Source organism: Larimichthys crocea, chromosome XII (genome assembly GCF_000972845.2).
Source record: "Larimichthys crocea isolate SSNF chromosome XII, L_crocea_2.0, whole genome shotgun sequence".
NCBI lineage: Eukaryota > Metazoa > Chordata > Actinopteri > Sciaenidae > Larimichthys > Larimichthys crocea.
In genome coordinates, this window is record NC_040022.1 from 20,948,851 (window position 1) to 20,971,912 (window position 23,062).

Sequence of the window (23,062 nt, forward strand, 5' to 3'; positions counted from 1 at the left end):
CGGATCACACCTGTCAAAGTCAAGAATACTACAATGATGCACAGTGTTCATGTTTTCAGGGATTATGTACTGAACAGATTTGGTTCAGTTGAGCATGTTTAGAGTTTAGGCAATGGCTGATTTAAATAAACAGCAGACCTTCCACAACAACTGCTAGTTTGAACATTATTTTAGTTCATTTATTCATTTCAGTGATAATTAGCAGCACAATGAAAATCCAGACAGATTTTACAAAATCTATCCCCTCTTGAGATGTGTCATGAGCATTCTCCTAATACAATCCACTTAAAAGCACAGTGTGGATGAGTTCATGGTAGCATTTAAAGACACAAGGGCTGGAACTCTCCAGTAATATATTGCCAACAAGCCAGATAAGTAGGACTTTAAGTTGTTCTGCCATGCCAGTTTATCTGGCATCATCCTATTACTCTATCAAGGGGCATTCATATTCTTCAACGTTGCCCTGCCTTTAGGGGCCAAAGTCGTAACAACACCATGCTAAACCATAACACAGCCAAGACTTTCTGTCATTTTCTGTGACAACTTCAACACTGTCTGACCGACCCAAGTTAGTGGGCCTCTGATGATGAAGAGAGAGCATGGAGCTTGTGACTACAGGTCTGCTGAAGGGATCGTGGCAGTAATGTTGTTTAACAACTTGCTTAGCAACGTCAACTGGTGGAGCAAAGATTGCCATTCCAAACCTGTCACTCACCCATACAATGAGTGTATACAGTTAGGTCCAAAAATAGTTTTTATTTTTTTTACATCATTGTCCGTCGTAAAGTGAAGCACCGCCCAGTCAACTTTGCGGAATTTGAGCAAACAGTATGTCCCCTATCCAGCTGCTACCGTCTTCTGTCACATCATTAATAAACACTAGACCCAGTGCTATTACAAACCATGCATGGCCATGCCACACCCTGCCTCCACTGTGTTTTACCATTGTAAATGGATCTTCCAATCATTGTCCAAAGAGTGTTGGGCTGGGCTAGCTTTTTTAAAATGGCGTTTGACAGAGTCTAATCTGGTCTTTCTACTCTTGAGGGTTATTAATGGTTTGCACCTTGTGGTGAACCCCTTGTATTTTCTTCTCTTTATGGTAGACTTGTCGAATGATATATCTATGTCTCAGAGAGTGTTCTTCACTTGGCTTGATGTGTAAAAAGTTTTTTCTTTACAATGGAACAGCATCCACCTCTTATCTTTTGTGGACGTCCAGGCCTTTTTGTGTTGCAGACCTCACGAGTGTGTTCTTTTTTTTCTCAGAATTTGCTTTGTGTTGTGCCAACAACTGTAAAGTCAATGGTTTAATGTGTTTTGCAATATTTTACTGCCTTTACAATGTTTTATACTGCACAGTGTACCACCTCAGAAACATTTGTGCTGTTGGTTGAGATACGTCTTCTGAGAAAACTCAGAAATACACTTTTTCCTGTGTTTTGCAAAGGTTTGACAATGTTTTGCACTTTAGCATACAATCAGAAGTGCATCTAGTTAGTTGATGTTGTATGTCAGCAAGGATGAGGTCAAGATAAGTTAAAATACAGTGTTTTCTTGTTTATATTATTATATCATTATATTACTTATCATTATACTTGACTTGACGTATGAATCTCAGTACTTTACAATGAAACAAAATCTCGACCTTTGAAAGAGGCCTATATATATTTATTTGTCACTGTGGACAAAGAGGCTATGTATTATCATCACTTTGGTGTGACTAACTTTCTCTTTATGTGTCACTCAACTAAAATGTTGACTTTGTTCGCTTCGCTTTGTGCACAGATTCACTATAGGAGGAGTTACAAATGTTTGCACACTGGGAACTGGGAACAGGCTGAAAGACTATAACACACACAAAACCTTGTCAGTCGGGAGTGCTAAGATTGGCATCGCTGTTGAAACATTTGCACCAGTCTCTTCAGCCATCCCACACATAGGTAAGGAAACCACTGACTTATGGCAATATGACAACTAATTTGTGTAATCATTTGGTTCAGCAGGCTTAATTAGAGTGTAAGAATGCATTTATGTTAATTAGATTGGTGTATTTATAGTAATGCAATCGGGAAATATTTATTTGACTCTTGAAATGTCTTTTCTGTGCAATTTTCACTCTGACCAGCCAGCACAGATATAGAAGATGTCAGAAATCAAAGTTGGGCCAATGCGTGTCCTTGTGACTGGTGGATCTGGACTGGTGGGTAAAGCCATTGAGCATGTGGTGCAGCAGGAAGGTGGGAAACTGGATGGAGAGGAATGGATCTTCCTCTCTTCTAAGGAAGCTGATCTTGTGTAAGTAGCTTTAATTGCATTCCTCTACCTAAGTGTGCCTGCAAACAAATTTGTCTATAAAAAGAAAAGAACACCAGAATTAGATAGTTGAATTTTATTTTTTTTTAAATCAAAAAAAAAGCAAATATTGATTAAATAGCACTTGCTGTATGACTTATGTGTCCTCTTGCTTTGCATCTTCTTATATTATATTATGGCTATAGGGTGTTTTTTTGTCCTTCTATGCTTTATATCTGCTGGAGAAAATGGCATTAAATAGTTGTAACTATTATGGTAAAGACAAACCAATACGGACAACACCTCTCACCCCCTACATGACACTTTGGGGTCTCTGAGCAGCTCCTTCAGCAGCAGACTGTTACACCCACGGTGTAAGAAGGAGAACAGGTTTGGCAGGTCCTTCATTCCTGCTGCTGTGAGACTTTACAACACCTGCACCTGATCATGTTGTACATGTTGTAGTCTCCTGTTCATGTCCCATTCCTATTTTTGTTTTTTTTCCCGTTTATGTTCTACCTTAGTACTTGTTTTGTAAATCTGCACATTCTACTTTAGTATTTTTTCAAAATATGTACACTTCTGTTTCCCTCCTTGATTCTATTTTTCGCTGCTGTTAACAAGTGAATTTCCCCATTGTGGTATAAATAAAGTATTATCTAATCTAATCTATGTTCAATATATTGTAAAAAAGGAAAAAAAAGAATCTGAGCATGTATGTCCTTATTCACCTTGTTAATATACTCATATAGAGGGCTCAGGGCTACAGTGCCTCAGAAGACATTCACCTCTCCTACCCAGATACCTAGTGAGCACAGGAATTCATCCAATAATGTAGTAATGTCCAATAATGTAATACCTGCCAATAATGTAATAATTGTCTATTTAAATGTAATAAAAAAAAAAAAAAAATATATATATTATATATATATATCATATATATATATATATATATATATATAATATATAATATATATATATTATATATATATATTTTTTTTTTAATCTCTGGTTTATTGGCGTAATATTACGTTATTGGCTTTTTTACATTTAAAATGGCCAAAATTATTCCGTTATTGGCAGGTATTACATTATTGGACGTTACTACATTATTGGTTGCTACACATCTTAAGATTACAAAGTACCTTTTCAAACCTGTATGACCTATATTTTTCCAATCTCTGTCCAAATGTGGTGTTAAAACACAAACAGAGATATTGGGCAGACCAGGGCGGTGTTCGAGAAGTATCATCCCACTCATGTCATCCACCTAGCGGCAAAAGTTGGAGGAATCTATCAACACATGAAGGAGAACCTGCAGTTCTTGGTGAGAAAATGTTGCCTAAAAGTACATTAATAAGCTTAAGCCTACAAGGTGGTGTATATCAGAAATGTGTATATTATCTTTTAACTGCAATGCCCAAACATTGACAGTCTCACACCTTCACAGAGGGACAACATCAAAATCAATGACAATGTACTAGATACAGCCCACAAGATGGGTGTCACCAAGGTTGTGTCTTGCCTGTCCAGTTGTATCTTCCCTGACAAAACCAGTTACCCCATTGATGAGACCATGGTATGTTTTTTTTTTTTAATTTTGTCTGGTGATGTCCTGTATGTTTAGCAACACCCTCCCTACTGTTTCAAGCTTTATTTCAGGGAGGTTTATGGGGTTATGTTTTGGAAAGACATGTGTTATGCTGAAAATATTTAATGTTTATTGTTAATGTCATCAGATGGATAGTTTGTGCAGTGTCAGCAGTAATATAGACATTGTACCTGAGCTGGTAGCTCTACTATACGTCTTAAAGTAGGTGAGGGTTGGAATGACATTCATCTATGAAAATATATGAAAATTTTATGAAAATGTAGCATAGTGTCTACATTGTGTGACATTAGGAACATTAGGAAGAATCTGCTAAACATGTAGTCACTGCAAGCCAATCCTGAGTAAGCAAAGGAAAATGGATGGAGTGGATGGATGGTTACTGTAAATAAAAAAAAAACAATGAAGGTGGAAGAAAATGATCTGTTAGTGACTGGCTCAGATTTCTAAGACAGTCAATGCAATACCATTTTTCAGTTCTTGTTGCTCTCTGTGACACCAAACCCTGGCACTAACTATTAGGGTACAATGTTGCTACAGAGTCTTGAAATGAAGTATAAAGAGCACTGATTTAACTTATCTTTATTCTCATAGATACACAATGGACCACCTCATGACTCCAACTTTGGATACTCGTATGCTAAAAGGATGATTGATGTTCAGAACAGGTAAGCAGCTGTGCATGGCAAACAAGGGTCACATTCACGTAAGACATAGTTCCTAATCTGCCATTTGTAGCTTTTATTTAAACTGTGGATGCACCTTTATGTCAGCCTATACTCCCCTGCTTTGTGACTTTCAAAAGATTGCTCCTTGCTTGCCCGAAGAGGATAAAAAGCCAGGTTAAAAAAATAGAAAGGCATTTTTCAACTTGTATTTCTTTACTTAAGCACTTAACCTTCTTCAGGTTGGTGTTGGGGATCTCTAACAGTCTTATCTAACTTATAGGGTTACATGGCTCTGAACTTTATGGATCATTGATTTTAACTGACCAATCTTTGTAAACAGAAAATGTAAATACTAAATGAAACTTTCACGTCAACTTTTAAACTTACTGAGACATAAATGTCACTTAAAAGTTTGAACAAAACAAATAGTTTTCAATAGAATATGGCAAATAGCCTTCAGTGTGTTTTTGAAGCCTTACTTCAAAAACACACTTTGAATTTGGACAGAAGGTTCAGTGAGAAAACATAAATACCCTTTAACTTACATCTTAAATGTGTACTTAAATGCCAAACTTCAGTAAAATTACATGGACAAATTAAAAGCACATGCTTAACCACACATTACAGTAGCTATATTCACAGTGAAATTTGAAGCAACAGTTTTTAAAAGCCCTCTTCTTGGATCACTTTTGACTTTAGTGTCCAGACTGCCTGCAGAAAAATATTTTAAAATCATGTCTGATCATCGATCTGTATGTGTGTTTCTGTGTTGACAGGGCATACTTCCAGCAGTATGGTCATCGCTACACAGCAGTCATCCCGACCAATGTCTTTGGTCCCTATGACAACTTCAACATAGAGAAGGGGCATGTGCTGTCAGCACTCATTAACAAGACGTACAAAGCCAAAAGTGATTAACACACTAACACCCACAGACTATGAATAATACATCGAAACACAGACAATGAAGAGGTAATCTTTATTGTCTGTCTATTTTCACCTGTGTCTTTCATAGACGATGGAACACCTCTGAACGTATGTGGCTCTGGAGCTCCTAGAAGACAGTTCATCTATTCTCTGGTATGGTATGGATGTACTGTATATGCATTATATTGTAATAAATATAATAGATTGCCCTTAGATTTTTGTGGATGGTTATGGCTCAAATATTGTATATCTCTGACTCTATTAAGATTAAATAAGTATGTAAGACAATATTCTTACATGTCAACTAAGAAAGTCTCATAATTTGTGTTTATTCTCAGGACTTGGGCCGTCTAATCATTTGGGTCCTGAGAAAATATGAAGAAACTGACCCCATTATCCTTTCTGGTGAGAACAGTGGTGTGCTCACCTTTGACACACATCATTATGCATTTCTGGGAATCTTTGTGATTGTGTGAAATACTAAACAAAACAGGAAAGGCTATTGCTTCAGTACATTAGACGTGTGGTACACAGTCACGATATGTGCATGTAATTCATTCATTGTTGGTTTCTTTTCAGTGAGTGAAGAGGATGAAGTCTCTATCAAAGAGGCTGTAGACATGATAACAAAGGCTCTGGACTTTAAAGGCGAAGTCCATGTATCCATTCAGTGTTCCCAAACAACAATATGCTGTATGTAGTCTGTTCAACTCAGCCCACAGTTAAATAATTAAAATCTGGTCTTCCCTTGACCACTAACATCAGTTTGACACCAGCCTCTCTGATGGCCAGATGAAGAAGACAGCCAGCAATGCCAAGCTCAGACACTACCTCCCTGACTTCACCTTTACGCCGCTTGAAGAAGGTCAGAGTTCACTGTATTTCAATCAAAATATTTACTTCATGGTAGAAAAATCGTCTATAAGATACTTCTATGTTATCAAACAGTGCTGTGTACGTGATATCAGTGAGGCAGCGCAGCAAATCCTTAATCTGAGTAACATAAACACACGTTCTACTTATGACAATATATGCAACATGTGCCCAGAAAGGATCGGCTTTTTTGAATATCCAAGACTCGTACAACATACAAATGAGAGATTTGCATGCCCTCTTCGCCTGCTGAAGGTGACTTGTTTCTGTTTTTTTCTTCTCCTAGCCATAAAAATGACCTGCGACTGGTTTGTGACCAACAATGACATTGCCCGATCTTGAAGTGATCAAACACTGAGCTGAAATTCACACTATGCTTTAGTTCTGGTGTCAAGCAAGTTGGTGTCACATCGCAATATTTATTCAGTGCCACATTAACCGATCATAGACATATTCTTCAGTACATTGAAGCCTTCTTTTAATCTCTGGAATTTCACATCAGGGTTATCACTTACACCTTTCTTATCTAATGTAATGATTTATGAATAATGTAATTCTATCCCAATAAAACTGAATGATTTAGAATGAGATTGAGAAATAAATGATTTTCTATACTTTTATCTAATGCTATTAACATTGCACTATTCCACACACTAGTGTCTCAATAATAAATTCACATTTAAACCACTTCTTTGGGGTGTTGTTTTTTATATAAAATGGGGAAATGGGGAAGGGGGTTATGCAGGAATCCTGAGGTTAAATTGAGAAACCCTTGGTTTCTTGGTTTCTTGGAGAAAACCCATACACAGTAGCAGATTTAAAATTTTATTACAAATGTTTCTACCTAAGAAAAAAACAGTTTGAGACTTTTTTATTTATCAAGTTCTACCTTAAACAAGAAACTAAGCTGCTTTTCACTCAGCTCACTCATTAACACTGTTCCTGTTATTTACAGAGATATTTCAGACTATGAAAAACAAATTCAAGATACATAACAAAATACTTTTTGATAAATGCCTCCCATGAAGTGGCTTTTAATCCTTGACACTGTGGCATGTCACAACATTAAACACAAAACCTCTCCTTCAGGGGTAAAATGCAGTTTTCATTTTCAGCCTCTCCTTCTCTTCTCAATCCTCTTCACCGCCCACCCAGCCACCCGTTGCATCCCTCCCTTCCATCGGTTATTCAGTGAGGTAGAAGTGCATTTTGTCATTGACATTTTTGCGCTCTGGGTTTAGGCGCTTCAGGATCTGTGCCAGCACATTGACAGTCTGCTCACTGCTTAAACCTGTGCGCTTGGTCTGGAACTTCTTCAGCAGGTCTTTGGTGGTCATCGGTTTACGGATCAGGTACCGCCGGACTGCTTCCTCTGTTAGTTGCACATCACTGCGGAGTAGAAGAATAGAAATTACTTTTACCCTGTTCACAAACAAACCATTTTGTTTTTAGGCTTAAATTAACTTGAATTGTGATGTAATTTATGATAACTTAATACTGCTTAAAAAGCACCAGCTACCTTGAGCTAGGAGTGGATTTGCCCGATGGGGGTTGAGGCGTACTCTTCCCAGAAGGAGCAGGGCTCTGACTGCTCGGCTCCATCTTCAACCTTTTGGCAGCTGGTGAGTCAGTGGCAGGACCCTGAGTCTGTCTTTTCCCTGAGAGACAACAAAAGAGGGAACTCAAATTTGAATTGGTGGCTACATTTTAAAGTTCACATACATACCCTAAAACTAATCTGTTGTGTCTCATTTACTTAGAACTTTACATAGCCGGGTGTATTTGCGCTGTGGTGTATGTGCACACACACACCTTGCTCTAGCTTGCTTGCAGCAGCACGGAGTGTACTGGAGGTAGAAGCAGAGTCTATGGATGGTGTCCCGGGGCGACTGCCAGTTCTGGAGCTGCCTGCAGAACCACGCCCACCTGCACGTTTAGGAGGTGTGCGCTTCTTCTGAGAAAGGGACGAGACGGGAGATGATGAGAGACCGCATTCACTCCCACGTGAAAAATAACTTCAACAGTTAACACGTTTTCAACAGTAGGAGTTTTGATTTGACTCAAGAACAGTCTAAAAATGCGAAAACATCAATTTATTCAGCCACACACACACACACACACACACACACACACACACACACACACACACACACACACATCACCATAAATAGAGCAGAAGCCGTCTCTCCCTCGATGTCACTGTCGTCTGAGCTGTCCGACTCTCCGCTGCTGTCTGTGACACACAAACCGTACAAACTTAAATCGAGCAGGAATGAGCGTCATTTAACGCTGCCCGTTTTTTTTTTATTTTGTTTTATTAAAAACCTCATTCAAGCATGTACATTGTTAAATCAGCCTCCATAAGATCTGTACCTTTTTTCTTCTTCTTTTCCACTTGGACCGGGGTTTTCTTTCCCTCCTCTTCTTCTTCCTCCTCTTTCGCTTCCTCTTCATTTGGCTTCTCCTCCTCGCTCTCTTCCTCACTTTCAGACGCCTCATCAATGCCTATAAAAATGAGAAATATGAGAAATTCATTCAGCCAACACTGAAATGCACTGAAATACATGTCTGCCGACACTGGTAGTTATGTCAGCACACTGAAATACAAACACTAGATTTTGGGCGCTTACATAAAACTCCCAGTTAAATTATTACCATCTCAGATTTAGTAATTAATAAATCAGTATTGGTCTGACCTTTAGGAAGGTCCTCTCCCTTGCTGGGTTTTACTCCCTTTTCTGGTTCTTCATCTGAACTGTTTTTAGAAAACAAAAAGGACATATTAGAAAAAGAAGAAACACGACCAAATAAATAAATAACTGTCCATAAAGTGTGAGTCTTTGTGCGCAGCAATGCAATGGCTCTGACCTGCTTTCATCTGACATGTAGTCCACCTCTAGACCCTCGTAGTCGCCGTCATCACTGTCCTCCAGGGCCTCTTCACTGCTCTTCTTCTTCTTCTTCTTTCCCTTTCCTTTGCCCGTGTCTTTCTTCGCCTTTGTTTTGCTCTCTCCATCTGTCCATTGAAGAGACGGATGGGAAAAAAAAAAAAAAAAAATTGATTTCACGATGCCTTTACAATTTCAGATCCCCATCCTGTTTCTCTCTCTCTCTCCTTACCGTCCCCCATGCTGCTGTCACTGTCATCGCTGCTCATCTCCAGGTCGTCTTCCAGGTCATGAATGCGCAGGTCGCCCCCTCGCCCACCCCCCTTCTTTTTCTTCTTCCCTGACTTCTCTCCCTCGTCTTCATCATCCTCACCACGCTCCTGCTCTCGGAAACGTCTCTGCAGCATGATGCTGAAGTGGTTTACCACCTTGTTCCTCCTGGAAAAAAAAAAGTGATTTCTAATATTACACGTCACTCGCACCAGTTGTTTAACTCCGTTACTTATTGCAAAACAACCATCCCTTCCCGTTTCTCCTCTCTCACCTGCCCCACTCCTCCTCAGCCTCCTCAGCAGTAAGAGTTCGGTGCTTGGCCAGTGGGGTGAAGTTGTACCAGCCGTGGACGGGGAAAGCCTCGAACGCTCCATCAGGACACTGTGTAAAGATGTAGTAGGATGCATTTTCTGTAACGCCGCCCTTCTTCTGACCTTTGAACCTGAAACAAGGACAGACGGGTTCAAAAAGACGTACTGTACGTTGGTGAAAACGAGAGCGGATCAGTAAAGAAGCGTCTTTCTCCTCACCTTTTGCCGGCCTTGCCGTTGACCTTGAGGATCCAGGGCTGGTCCTCCACTTTGAACTCACGTGTCACGATGCCAAACTTCTTCCGCCGCGCTTCCTCGCGTTGTTTTTTGCCAAACTCACTGCCAGCCGCACCTTCCTGCGTCTCTTCCTCGCCGTATATCCGCCGAGCGCTCATGTCTCTTTCCATACGGGCCTGAGAAGGGAAAGGGAGTGTTACGAGAATTTTTAAAGAAGAACCCTTGAATAAGGAGGACTGGATTCAAAGTATCAGTTGAGTTAAGTTGAATTTATTATTCTTGCACAAGAAGGAGAAAAGGCTCCCTGAGGAGCTGGTTCTTAGATCTCCCCACTCACAATTTCCTTTTTTGGTTTTCCGCTTAGTAATGAACATCGTGTTTCTTGTCCATAATGACACTTCCCTCGACCTGTCTCTCTTGTCCTTGAACTATTTTTTTTAAATTATCTCTTCCTGCCAGCCTCAGTAAACACATGCCAGATAAGGGGAGTGGACGAGACATGCAAAAGACAGAAAACACACACACTCTCTATACGAGTTAAAACATCTGCACCCCAGTATACTCCTAAATTTTAAAAACAGGGAGAGTTGAAAAACTGAAAGACGGTTGCTGTGGCTGCCAATCTCTATTCCTCGGTCAGGCGAGCGCAGCTCAAACTATCCGCCGCGTGTCGACACACTGGCGTGAAGCGTACCTGCGTCCAGGTTGAACAGTTGACTCTGTCTCCTGCATTGAAAGCCATTATGTTGTACTTCTTGCTGGTGTTCCTGCGGGAAACAAACATGAATTAATCCTACCTGCTTATTACTGTTGAAGGTCACTGGAGTCGTTGCCAGATCATAACTAACTTACGGCAGATAAACAACTAGTAAGACTTGTAGTATAAACAACTCGATTTCTATTTGCAAAGGCACGGCAGATACTTCACTGGGGGCATTTGTCAGACCATGTTACTCACTTGGGGACCCGCACGGTGTATTCTGTGGCTGAAGAGCTGCTGCTCCCCTGTGAGACAAACAGATCCAGAGGATTTCATTCAGCCGGCTTTGACTCAATTAAATAATGTAATGATTTATGAATAATGTAATTCTATCCCAATAAACCTGAATGATTTAGAATAAGATTGAGAAATAAATGATTTTCTATACTTTTATCTAATGCTATTAACATTGCACTATTCCACACACTAGTGTCTCAATAATAAATTCACATTTAAACCACTTCTTGTGGGTGTTGTATTTTTTTTATATGAAATGGGGAAGGGGGTTATGCAGGAATCCTGAGGTTAAATTGAGAAACCCTTTGGTTTCTTGGAGAAAACCCATACACAGAAGCAGATTTAAAATTTTATTACAAATGTTTCCACCTAAGAAAAAACAGTTTTTTATTTATCAAGTTCTACCTTAAACAAGAAACTAAGCTGCTTTTCACTCAGCTCACTCATTAACACTGTTCCTGTTATTATTATATATTTCAGACTATGAAAAACAAATTCAAGATACATAACAAAATACTTTTTGATAAATGCCTTCCATGAAGTGGCTTTTAATCCTTCTTAAACACTTTGTTTTCATCCGTGATGCCACTTGAAGGATGTGCAGCAGCAAACACGGCCTCTTCTGAACATGTTTTGTGAATTATAACTAGTTTCCAGCAGTACACATACACACATGAACACATATAAAAATGGGTTTAGAGTAGAGTGAAAACTTACCAGTGAAGTCATGGTTAATCGTCTGTCTGAGCAGCTGCTTCAGGCTGGTTGTGTACACTGTTCAAATAAATAAGGATTGCATTAATACTCAGGTTAAATGTGAATCAAAGCCCTGATGCTCACTGTGTGTTGATTTAGCTGAATGATCAGTGACATGTGATCTGTTAGATGTTAGCACCGGCCGCTAAAATAAACATCCTGTTAAAGCTGCTAACATCACGAGCATGCACCGGCTCCAAACTCACGTGGCGTGCGCGCGCGTGCGTGCGTGCGTGCAATGAAGGGACAGCACGAGTTGAGTTCACGTGCAGAAATCTGCAGTATCACGACACCAAACAGGAGCTCTGTGTTTGAAACAACCTCGATGATCCACCACTGCTTTGTTCCGATACGATATATAGTCGACAGGAACCAAAAAAACACAACTAGAAACAATGGTTCCTACCAGTGCAGGCTGACTCACGGGGCTGAAATAAGAGTGTGCACGCCGGTTTGACTCCTTCCCTTATTTGTGCAGGATTACTAAAAAAAATCCTAGTTAGAAATAAATAAAACACAAGCTACAAGCTTAATAGCGTTTTAAAAATATTAAACATAAAAGTTTGTATTTAATTATGACTTTTCAGTTTGCCGTCATCCTCCTGTGATTTTATTTATTTATTTATTATTATTATTATTATTATTATTATTATTTATTATTATATTATTTATTATTATTATTTATATTATTATTATTTTTATTATTATTATTATTATTATTATGATTTATTATTGGCAAAAAATTGCCTATTAAAGACAGTCCTATTGGTCCCACGATAGTTTCCAGTCTGCTCAGACTTTATTTTGAAAGTAATACCGAAGACACCAGTCGGCTGCATGTCTGTCCTCTGACCACCAGAGGGCGCCACCGTCGCAGGTGGGCCACTTACTGCTGGGGTGTGCCGCCATCTAGTGGCCACATGTGGAACTGCAACACGTGAATTATCAAAAAACAAAACCGTAGTACTTTCAAAACACAGTAATGAAACTTAAGTTATTAGAAAGGTCGTAAACTATCTCTTCACACGTCTTAACTCTAGAACACTAACGTTACCACACAATTCTTGTCATGTGTTTTCATTGTGTTGTGCTGTCTGAGTTGCATGGTCCTTGGGTAGCTTCGGCTGCTCACTGATGTCATTGATGTATGTTTGTTCCTTCTGCCATCTATGTTTTTTCAAGAGGCATACGTTCAGGTTATTTTCACCCAACGTTAGTGAAGGAAATGCAGGAAAGGACTGTCCTTCACCAGACAAGGTCACATGTCCCAGGAATGGGTGGACCAAAGAACAAGTTCCCAGCTCCATTTTTTTTTTGTTAGGAAATTTCTCGTTAAGGATTACCTGATTTTTCAATAATTTTGCTGCCTTTTTAAAGGGTCCCCCATGGTACCTTTTTTTTTTTTTAATTGTATGTGATATTGTATATTGGGAAATTAAAGAAGAGTACTACAATTTGGCATACAGTGTTGTACTTTTACATAAATTGATGAATTTTATATTTTATCCAGGATATTATATCGGGTAAAATATACCCGATGTTAGTGATGGTGTTACTAATTTTAACGTTAGTGTTCTAGGGTTAATGAAATTACAATTACTCCAAATGTTACTGGTAAATAATTGTGTTTTAGAAATATAAACCAGGGTTGCAGTTCTTCACATTAGTAATAGTAATAGTAATAGTAATTAATCTATATTCTCAGGTCAACTGAAGCCATGCTCTTAATTTGTCTGGAAGTGGATCAAATCTTACAGAAGTTGTAGGTTTTTGTGTATTTAGGGTCTATTCAAACGATAACAACGTGTTAAACAGTAATATACATACTTTTAAAGTCAAAGTTAAATCTCTAAGTATGATGTCAAACATCTTATAACTCATTGACATACAATAAAAATAATCAGTAATCTTTTTTTAATTGGACTGCCATGTTTACCAAAGTTTAATGCTTTCCAGGCCACACATTGTCATTGAAATAAAATTTAAAAGTTGTTTTTCATCGTTGTCAGTAAATTCTTGGCATTAAAATCAAGCTTTTTCACATGTTGTCAGGTTCCTCTGCGTTTTTGATAATAATCTTGTGGCATAGTTTTGGTTCTTATTTAATCAATTAGTCAATAAATTACTTAATTATAGCACAATAGCCACTATTGACATTTCTCATTTATATCATTGATCTCTAAATAATGTGTTTTCAAGAAATGATCCCATTTCATTTCATCCATTCTTTGATTCTCTTATTGCATTTACTCTTGTATTTAGTAGGCTACTTATACTTGTGATGGTTTTTCCTGAAAAGAGTCACTGTTTCTTCTCTGTTTGTATTTGCATGGATTTGTAAGTCATTTACGTAGGTCTACTGCCTTAGTTACACGAACATTTCAGTTTTACAAGACAAATAGTCCTGACAGGTGAAGCATGCACTCTCTACTGAGATGTTTTACTCTTTGTAGGCATGCTAACTATGTGAAATACACCCATTGAGAATGATGATTTTGCCACGATCATCTAGTCTAAAGCATACTTTGCCCAACAAGTTAAGTCAGCTTTATTTATATAGGACAATATCACAAATCACTGTTAGGACAGCATCTGAACAGCATATGTCATGCTCTTTAGACACTCAGTTCTGGTGAGGAAATATTCCCCCAAAAAACCTTTTGGAAGAAACTATGCAGAACAACAGAGGAGGGATTCTTCTTCCAGAACAAAAAAATAAATATTTGTACAAATTATGAGGACACAAATTAAGATATGCTTAGATTATAAAACATGTGAAGAATTGACCCAGAAGATGTTGAGCAACTTCAGGTGTCTCTAAACAGGTAGAACCATACAACCTCCTTTTCACCAGAGATACCTGGAAAGATGACAGGCCACATAAGCACAGAGGGGGCGAGAGAGAGAGAGAGAGAGAGAGAGAGAGAGAGAGTGACAGACAGCAGCATGTAAAACCAGGAATCTCCTGACAATGATCCAGATCCAAAGACCAGGATGAGGCCAGGATTAAGAATGCTGAAGAGAGTTTAGAAATAAGAAGTTTAAGAGGCATGCCTCCCTGAAAGGATTTTGAACACTATTGTATAAACAACAGTAACAATAATCACTTCAGAATGTTTCACACATTTTGGTAAAATCACTGGACATATCTGTGCCTCGTTTCCGGTCTGAAACACGAAGGTGTAGAGCAAAAGGATTTATGAAACTTGTTATTCCAAAATCCTGAGACACAACAAAATGACCCAGAAGAGACTGATCATTGATCATCATGAACTTTGCCTAAGGACCACTCTCAGAGCAGGTGATAGCAGACATAATCCTAATTGATTCTTTATGTAAACATTGTGTTTACATTGTTCACATTGTAAAGCTCAGTAGCTTGTTCCATTGAAACTGTAACTCAGCGCTCAGTTAGTGCCTTTCCTTTAAATTACAACGTGTTCCTTTTACTTTCTCGTATCTTGTTTGGGGTGATCCAACCTTACAACCAAACAGATGGTGAATTTTCATAGTTGTATGTAAATGCATCGCAGTATTCCACTCAGAGCTCGGATCCCTCTGTGAGCTGTACTGCAATTAAGCTTTTGCATCACAAGTAATTTAATTTGCATTGGTTTTTGCATTGATTTTAAACCTTGTAAAAACTGTTTTTGGATGCTGTGCAAATTTCCAAAATGTACCTATATGTAGCAGAAAACAGTGGCGATTGGGGCTTTGCAGACTGGGACCTGTCATGATGAACTGCTGTGCCTTTTATCTTCTCTTGGGTGAGTTCATTTGTATTTCATATAGGTTATAATATGTAAACATAAATTAATACGCTAAATTGACTGTAAGACTTATCTTCAGTAGTATACATTTTTACAGCTATTGTTTTAAACAATAACTCCTTTTTGTTTTTGCTGTGATTTATAGGTTTACTGTTTGTTCTTGGCCATTGTGTTTTCCCTCCTGGTATGGATGATATTGACTTGTAAACATCAGATACAGATTCTGCTCATAGGTGAAATAATAGTAATTTCTGTTCATTGTTAATAACATATAGTATGTTTTGCTGTTTCATGCAGGCTCTTGTGATGGATACACAAACATAACTGACGCATGGCGCAACTCAAGACTTTGGTCAAGTGACTTTTCTGGTTACCCAAACAATGATGTACATCTTATCGGCAATTGGTGGCGCTTCACAGGGATTGGTGGAGACAGAATAGTTTCACCATGCTTAGGAGGCCCTAGGGGTGGAACCCGCTATGTGATTCATTTGTCATCGTTAGTATATCCACTAATTGAATCTTTAATTCCAACCAGAGCAACTGCATATGGTGCTGCGGAATTCTGTGACTCTTATCCTATTACAATGAATGTGGTCCTGTGTCCTGGAGGATTCTACATATACAAGCCAGAAAATCACCCATATAACCCTTTGGGTTATGTAACATGTAAGGAATGATTACTCGCTGTCATCCTTTCATTCATACTTCATAGTGTAGTCATGTCCCTTTTTAACACAAATATAATTTGTGTGTTTCTTTCTATTTAGACCATTATAGTTGTACATCAGACTCCTGTGGACCACTTGCTGTGTGTGAAAGTGATGGAGGCTGTAGATGTGTTACAGGATTTAGAATCCCTGCAGGATACAAACCCACTCCAACATCATATGGTTGTGTTGGTAAGTCCATTCATTTTATCTGAACTGTAATAAATCACAATTTTGACTGTCAGTATGTTTTGAACATGCACGACTTGTCCAGGGTGTACCCTGCCTCTCGCAAAGTCAGCTTAGGATAGGCCACCGTGACCCTGATGAGGATAACAGATAATGGATAGATGGATAACATCTCTTGCCAGACATTGATGAGTGTCAGAGAAATGTGTTGTCCTTACTTTAATTGAAATAACACCTCTGATGCATACTATCATAACTCCCCAGTAGGAAATGTTCTAAGATGCCTAATGTGCCCTTAAACTAGTTTTAAATTTTAAATTCGTAATAATATATCTTGTCAGACATTGATGAGTGCGTGAGTACTCCAACGATTTGTGGTCCTTATTCCACTTGTGCTAACACGAATGGATCATACAGCTGTACGTGTCTGGATGGATTCACCGCAGCGGTTTCAACATCACCAATTGGAAATTCCAACCAATGCATAGGTACCACTTTTATAAAAATCTCTGTCTCTTTCTCAATTACGTGACATTTATGCAGATTATGAAATTTGTCCAAAGGTTGATAAGAGTGTGTTGTTAATTGCTCTCCATAGATAATGATGAATGTCTTGATGATGTCTGTGGTGATCATGCGACCTGCCTCAACAACCCAGGAAGTTTTGTGTGTAAATGCCTTTCAGGCTACAGCTTTGGACCCAATACAACTTTTATTTGCGAAGGTTTGTTTACAGTAATTAGTTACACATGATCATTTTTTTTAGGTATAGTCAAATGCAGGTCTAAATGTTATGTTTGGAATTTGTTGCCAGAAAGTTTGTTAAAACATCAATACTATCATCAATTATTTATTATTTATCTTTTTAATTGAGGGAATTTGATTGTTGACATGAGCTTGACCACCTGTACAGAGGTTGGTGTCACAATGCATCTACAGTAACTCCCACTCAAGAACAAGACTCAAAATATCCCACCACCCCTCACCATAATAGGCTACCTTATACTGGAAGAGAATCATGTTTTATAGGGATCATTAGTCTCACTTACTCATATTTCACATTTATTTTTCACAATTTCATGCCAGCTGTGTTAACTGTTCCTCAGATATCGACGAGTGCTTGAATGACACCATTTGTGGCCCTGTTTCTGTTTGCACCAACACACCAGGATCTCACATCTGTGAATGTCAAGTTGGGTTTGCACCAACTAAACCAGACCTGGAACCCAATGCGACCAACATTTGTATCGGTATTTGAATTTATATTTTGCATCAAGATGCAAGATGTTTTCTGGCCTCAAGGAGCAGATGGAAAACCGCTAGTTTAACAGAAGTTAAGAGTCATGCACAAAGTTCTCATTTGTTTCAGTTCATTTTCATTTGTTTGGCAGATGTTGATGAGTGTGAAAATGCCACTATCTGTGGTCCTTATTCCAACTGCACAAATACAATCGGATCTTACAGCTGCCCCTGCTTCCCTGGTTATGAGCCATATAACACAGCCATGATAGCCAGTGTTGCTAACCCATGTACAGGTGTGTGAACATGCTCACTATTGTAACTTTTGATTTCACTATCATATATTTTACTATTATGTGTTTAACTATGTTCTCTCTCTACAGATATAAATGAATGCAATAAGACACTTAATATATGTGGTAAAAATTCTGTGTGTACTAACGGACCAGCGACCTTCTATTGCTCTTGTCCTGACGGATTCTTCCCTTCAACTGGAATTATGTGGACGTTAGGGGTCTCAGTTTGTCAAAGTGAGCTTAGGATCTAACTGGTCACAGTATATTGAGTACAATCAAATATTCTCAATGTATTCAACAATGTATCATTTTCTTCTACACTGCCTCTACAGGTCTTCAGGATATTTTAGATGCACTAACCCCAGCTGAGGTAAATATTATCTGAGTATAATATACACGGTATATCACAAAAAGCAACAGCACATGTGTGATGTTTTGTTAGAATCAAAATTAGGTTTCATATTTTCGTTTTGTGGCCTGTTGTTAGCTTGAGAAATCATCCACACCTCAGTTACTTGGTAACCATCACAACACACAGATGCACTAAGCCACTACACTTTTAATGTGAGAAGACAGAGGTGAAAATGTTTGGATATTTCATGTTGCACCAATGTAATTTGACAAACATACCAATGATTAAATACTGCAAATTACATTCCAGCTTATAACATTAAAGATGAGGTTCCATTTGTGTGTTTGCTGCAGGGACAGACGAAAGAGAGAGCTTTTCTTGAATACCTGAACCAGCAACTGAAAGACAATCCAGGTGTAATCTTACCAGAGCCAGTGAGTATAAAACCAAGAGTGACCCTCTCCAAGAAACCTTTAAAATACAAAATGTTTTTCTTTCTATGATAGATTACTTGCTGTATTTGTCTATATAGACAGCCAGGAAGGGGACTGTCACTGCTTAAGTCTATACATTTTCATTGGGTTCAAGATAAGGAGCTTTACTCAAGCACTCAGTAGCTACAGTAATTTCTTAAAGTATGAAGATTTGGTTTAAGTTCAAGTTTTGTGTGCATTAAATGTGGATGTATTTTAAAAAATATTTCCCTCTCTCTTTTGTGCTTTCTCTACAGACTGTGGTAAACAGCTTCTCAGCATGTATGGTACTTGTTCTTCCATAAAAACCCATGTCACTGTAACTTTGCAATCTTTTAAAGATGCCTTAATCATACATTTGTGTTTGCATCATCAGGCAGGTCAGTTATTCATACATTTATTCTTGCAGGAAGTGGCAGGTGTTGGACCACAGGCCAGGTCCATCAAGGTGAGTAGTGAAGGAGATGGGGACACGGGCAGTGTGATCCTGGGTATCTCAGGTCGTTTAGTGTCTGCAATTGTGCAGCCAGGTCAGAACAAAACCAAGAAAACTGTGAAGAGTCCGATACTGGGTAAGAGATGTTCTTTCTAGCTGATTGTAGAGAATAACTGTATATTAACTGGGTTGATATAAAATCTAGCTTTAATTTCTGTGTTAGATTTAAGTGTTGAAACTACTGGGCCTTTAAGCAACAATGCAGAGAGCTCTCCCCTCTCAGCCAAAGGAAACATCATGGAGATTAATCTGGAAAGCCTGGCCAAAAATAACAATGGTGAGTGGTGATGTATAGTGCTACTTTGTTTTCCTACCCTTTTGCAATGCAACTGGATTTCATTAATTTGACTAGAGTAAATTGTCCTGCACAGACTTTAAATGTCTGTTGGCATTGCATGCTTGGGGCAGCTTAATTGGTAAGCTGACTTTAAGACAGTAGACAAACTGGTCAAAACCAGTGCCTGCATGCACAATGGGAAATACATGCTCACCAGTTGAAAAGTGATGGTATTAAATGTTAAAGTGTTAATCACCTTTCCAGGTACTGCAGCGGCTGCATTCATGACACTAGATGGGATGGAGAGTCTTCTTAGTCATCAATACTTTGAAACAGAAAACATGACAGAGATGTACTCAGATGTCATCACTGCAACCTTACCATCAATGAAAAACACCAACCTCACCGAGCCTGTCAACTTTACCATCTATCACAAGAAGGTGCTGCCCAATTTATCCAGCAATCAGGTTTTTAAGATAAATACTTTTTTAAGATAGGCATACAGCTCACATGTTTCAACACATTTTTGTTTCTTTGGTGTCATCAGAGTTCACCTGAATCTAGTTTAGCAACCTGTGTGTACTGGGAGGACAAATCAGAGGAGACAGGAATGGAAGAAGGAAGTGGAAAAGGAGGAGAAAAGACCAAGACCATGCGTTGGTCACTCGAGGGCTGTTGGGTTGCATACACAAATGAAAATTACACAGTGTGTAGCTGCTCTCATCTCTCCACATTTGCCCTCATCATGCAGATTGGGGAGGTATTATTGATTTGTTTGGGAATGTGCATTTGTTAATACAGGGTTCCACATCCAAGTTCATATCTGTTTGCCTCTTGCTTTGTCTTCTCAGCCTCCACCAGAGGATCCTTTCCTAGAGTGGCTAAACCGAATGTGTGTGATTGTTGGGTTATTCTTCTTTGCATTGGCCATCCTCACCTTCCTCCTGTGTAGCTGGAACCCCAAGATCAACAACACAGCCCGTCTTCACATGTGCATCAGCCTCTCCTTAACTCATCTACTGCTGCTGTGGAATGACAGATATGTCGAACGGGAGGTGCAGTAAGACTAAGATGCAGATTACTTAATGGAATCTTTCACATGTAATAAATGTGACCCTTCTGAAACTGACCATACATGCCAGAAGCATACTACTGTTTTCAAGATACTTCCAATGTGTCTCCACAGCTGGCCTGCACTGTCATGGCGGGCCTTCTCCACTTCTTAGTTGTTGCAAGTTTTGTGTGGATGCTGATGGAGGCACTACAGCTTTACCTGTTGGTCCGAAGGCTCTCCAAGGTGCAGGTCATCCAGAGAGACGGCCTCCCCAGGCCTCTTCTTTACCTGATTGGTTATGGCGTTCCATTTGTGATTGTGGGTACTTCTGCATTGGTGTATTCTGATGGATATGGTGCCACTGAGGCAGAGGTGTGAGTAAAACAAACAGTAATACATACAGACATTTCCATTCCCCTGTCTAGCTGATGTACACCTAGGTGTTTAACTATGTGTTTGTTTAATTCTATGGCAGATGCTGGCTCTCTAGGCAACGCAATTTCAACTGGGCTTTAACAGGCCCAGTGATTGCTGTCCTTGGGGTGAGTATATTGCATAAAGGTAATTGGATCCTATGTATTTTGATGAAAATGTTGCGTTCACTAACCTTAGCTTGTCTGGATATAAGTGATACTTGTAGGACAAAGTTTAGGATGCTTTTTTACATGATTTAGCTTACAGGTGTTGACACTTGCAGAGGAAATATTGTTCCCTTCCGGTGGGTCTTCACTGTTTGCCTCAAGTCATATCAAAGATATTCTCATGAAGACACATTACACTCTACATTTTATATCAGCTACAATCATGTCCAACCACTCAAACAGGCTAAAGACAACTGTTATATCTGTATTGGGCCTCTGTTTATTCATTCTTCACAAAGACATAGTATATTTTTGGCAATATGCTGTTCTATCTCAGCTCAGTCTCAGTCTTTCATTTCCCTTAAGCTTAATTGGATTTTGTTCTGTGCAACTCTATGGAGTCTGAGACCCACCTTGGCCAACATGAAAAGTGACGTTTCTCAATCCAAAGACACCAGGTATGAACGAGTAGTGAGCAAGTACACAGTAGTAAAATTGAAATACATTAAACATAAAAGATGAAACCTCATTAAGTCTTTGTTTTTTGTTTTTACAGGTTGATTGTGTTCAAGATCGTGGCCCAGTTCGTCATACTTGGCTGTACCTGGATTCTGGGCCTGTACCAGACAAATCTTTTCTTTCAAGTCCTCTTCATAATTCTTAACTCCCAGCAGGGCACCTTCCTCTTCATTGTCCACTGTGTGCTCAATAAGGAGGTAGATTCTCTATGCAAATTTAGCCACTATTTATCCTTTTTTTAATTAATCTGCTTTCTCATGTTTTCAATATTTAACACATAACTCTAATCTACACGTTTTTATTCACTGCATCTTCTAGGTTAGAGAGGAATACATTAAATGGCTGACCTGTTCTTTCATTAAGCACAGAGAAGAAGGATCTGTGGTGAGTTTTAACAACAATCCAAGATAGCAGGAACCGTAACTTTGAATCTAAAACCAGAATTTTGAATAATTAGACATATTGTAGTGTACCTCTCTTTCTTTTTGAGATTTTGTATATGAGGTACTGAAAAAGTCTTATGCTTCACTGATCTATAGGACTTTCTTTAAATATTGTGCTGGAATTATGATTCGATTTGATGATAAAAAAGATTCTGAAAAATGTATTTCAACAGAAAGATGCACCGTCAGTAACCGAGGACTTTGACAAGGCTGAACCGATGCGTTAATGCTGATCAAACGTGACAAAGGAGAGATGGAAGACAGACATGCAAGCCTTATCCGCCTATTAACCATTAGTCATTACATATCATTATGTTACTGTTGACATTGTTGTAGTTGGGGATAACAGGCCATTATTTGTCTACTCCAGCTGTATCGAACACATAGTTATGCACAAATGTACAGCTTCTAGAACGTATAATATAACTACAATTCTAATACAACAGCGAGCTAAATGTCTCTGCAAGGCACACATGTATGTTTATGACAGGTACTACCTACTTTTCATCAGTGTAGTTTCTTGTTTCTCTTCCATTTGAACATACCATGATCTGGTGAGCAGTTTATGAATGTATACTCATAAACATAATTACTCTGCATGGGTGGTATGAATTCCTCCTTAGATTGTCTTAAATGTAAGATTTAGATTTTTTAATAACTGTGTGTAATCACCTGAAAATAAGAATCATGTTTTTGTTACCTTTTCTATATGTACATATGCCATGGGTAATTTTCCATAGTCCACCATCTTGAACCACTATGTTTCTACAGCAGCCAAGGGGGGAAACAAGGGGTGTCCTGATTCATAATAAGGGGCCGAGATAGATTG

General features: G+C 38.7%; 3 protein-coding genes across 3 annotated transcripts in view; 2 read left to right on the forward strand and 1 right to left on the reverse strand.

Moving 5' to 3' along the window:
- The first annotated feature begins 1,826 nt into the window (after positions 1-1,826).
- On the forward strand, positions 1,827-7,059 carry LOC109140979 (GDP-L-fucose synthase). The gene is made up of 11 exons (XM_019269740.2): positions 1,827-1,943; positions 2,129-2,298; positions 3,508-3,622; positions 3,746-3,874; positions 4,499-4,572; positions 5,349-5,482; positions 5,588-5,652; positions 5,838-5,904; positions 6,079-6,158; positions 6,265-6,364; positions 6,659-7,059. Exons 2-11 carry the CDS (start codon positions 2,147-2,149, stop codon positions 6,712-6,714), a joined length of 972 nt encoding a protein of 323 aa, XP_019125285.1. The 5' UTR covers positions 1,827-1,943; positions 2,129-2,146; the 3' UTR covers positions 6,715-7,059.
- On the reverse strand, positions 6,807-12,257 carry gtf2f1 (general transcription factor IIF, polypeptide 1). The gene is made up of 14 exons (XM_010737834.3): positions 12,041-12,257; positions 11,796-11,852; positions 11,040-11,086; positions 10,776-10,848; positions 10,064-10,257; positions 9,805-9,975; positions 9,493-9,698; positions 9,241-9,388; positions 9,069-9,127; positions 8,746-8,877; positions 8,535-8,605; positions 8,185-8,326; positions 7,892-8,030; positions 6,807-7,761 (listed from the first exon to the last, which is right to left on the reverse strand). Exons 2-14 carry the CDS (start codon positions 11,805-11,807, stop codon positions 7,557-7,559), a joined length of 1,599 nt encoding a protein of 532 aa, XP_010736136.3. The 5' UTR covers positions 11,808-11,852; positions 12,041-12,257; the 3' UTR covers positions 6,807-7,556.
- Positions 12,258-15,561: 3,304 nt separating this feature from the next.
- LOC104925256 (uncharacterized) overlaps positions 15,562-23,062 on the forward strand; it is an 18,560-nt gene continuing 11,059 nt past the window's right edge. The window contains exons 1-21 of the mRNA XM_027285027.1: positions 15,562-15,601; positions 15,750-15,788; positions 15,902-16,273; positions 16,375-16,506; positions 16,845-16,991; positions 17,102-17,227; positions 17,610-17,753; positions 17,895-18,038; positions 18,126-18,272; positions 18,371-18,408; positions 18,744-18,824; positions 19,121-19,150; positions 19,273-19,435; positions 19,523-19,636; positions 19,901-20,076; positions 20,184-20,396; positions 20,488-20,691; positions 20,823-21,064; positions 21,166-21,232; positions 21,638-21,729; positions 21,828-21,987. Of these exons, the coding sequence (XP_027140828.1) occupies positions 15,568-15,601; positions 15,750-15,788; positions 15,902-16,273; positions 16,375-16,506; positions 16,845-16,991; positions 17,102-17,227; positions 17,610-17,753; positions 17,895-18,038; positions 18,126-18,272; positions 18,371-18,408; positions 18,744-18,824; positions 19,121-19,150; positions 19,273-19,435; positions 19,523-19,636; positions 19,901-20,076; positions 20,184-20,396; positions 20,488-20,691; positions 20,823-21,064; positions 21,166-21,232; positions 21,638-21,729; positions 21,828-21,987 (2,865 nt within the window). The 5' untranslated portion in view covers positions 15,562-15,567. The remainder of the gene's footprint in view (positions 15,602-15,749; positions 15,789-15,901; positions 16,274-16,374; positions 16,507-16,844; positions 16,992-17,101; positions 17,228-17,609; positions 17,754-17,894; positions 18,039-18,125; positions 18,273-18,370; positions 18,409-18,743; positions 18,825-19,120; positions 19,151-19,272; positions 19,436-19,522; positions 19,637-19,900; positions 20,077-20,183; positions 20,397-20,487; positions 20,692-20,822; positions 21,065-21,165; positions 21,233-21,637; positions 21,730-21,827; positions 21,988-23,062) is intronic.

Coding starts and splice junctions, on each gene's coding strand:
- LOC109140979 (XM_019269740.2), top strand. CDS start 2,147: ATGTCAGAAATCAAAGTTGGGCCAATGCGTGTCCTTGTGACTGGTGGA. Junction 3,623..3,745: donor AGGAGAACCTGCAGTTCTTG/GTGAGAAAATGT, acceptor ACACCTTCACAG/AGGGACAACATCAAAATCAA. Junction 5,483..5,587: donor CAAGACGTACAAAGCCAAAA/GTGATTAACACA, acceptor TGTCTTTCATAG/ACGATGGAACACCTCTGAAC.
- gtf2f1 (XM_010737834.3), bottom strand. Junction 10,849..11,039: donor TACACCGTGCGGGTCCCCAA/GTGAGTAACATG, acceptor TGTTTCCCGCAG/GAACACCAGCAAGAAGTACA. Junction 8,606..8,745: donor GGAAAAGAAGAAGAAAAAAG/GTACAGATCTTA, acceptor TGTGTGTCACAG/ACAGCAGCGGAGAGTCGGAC.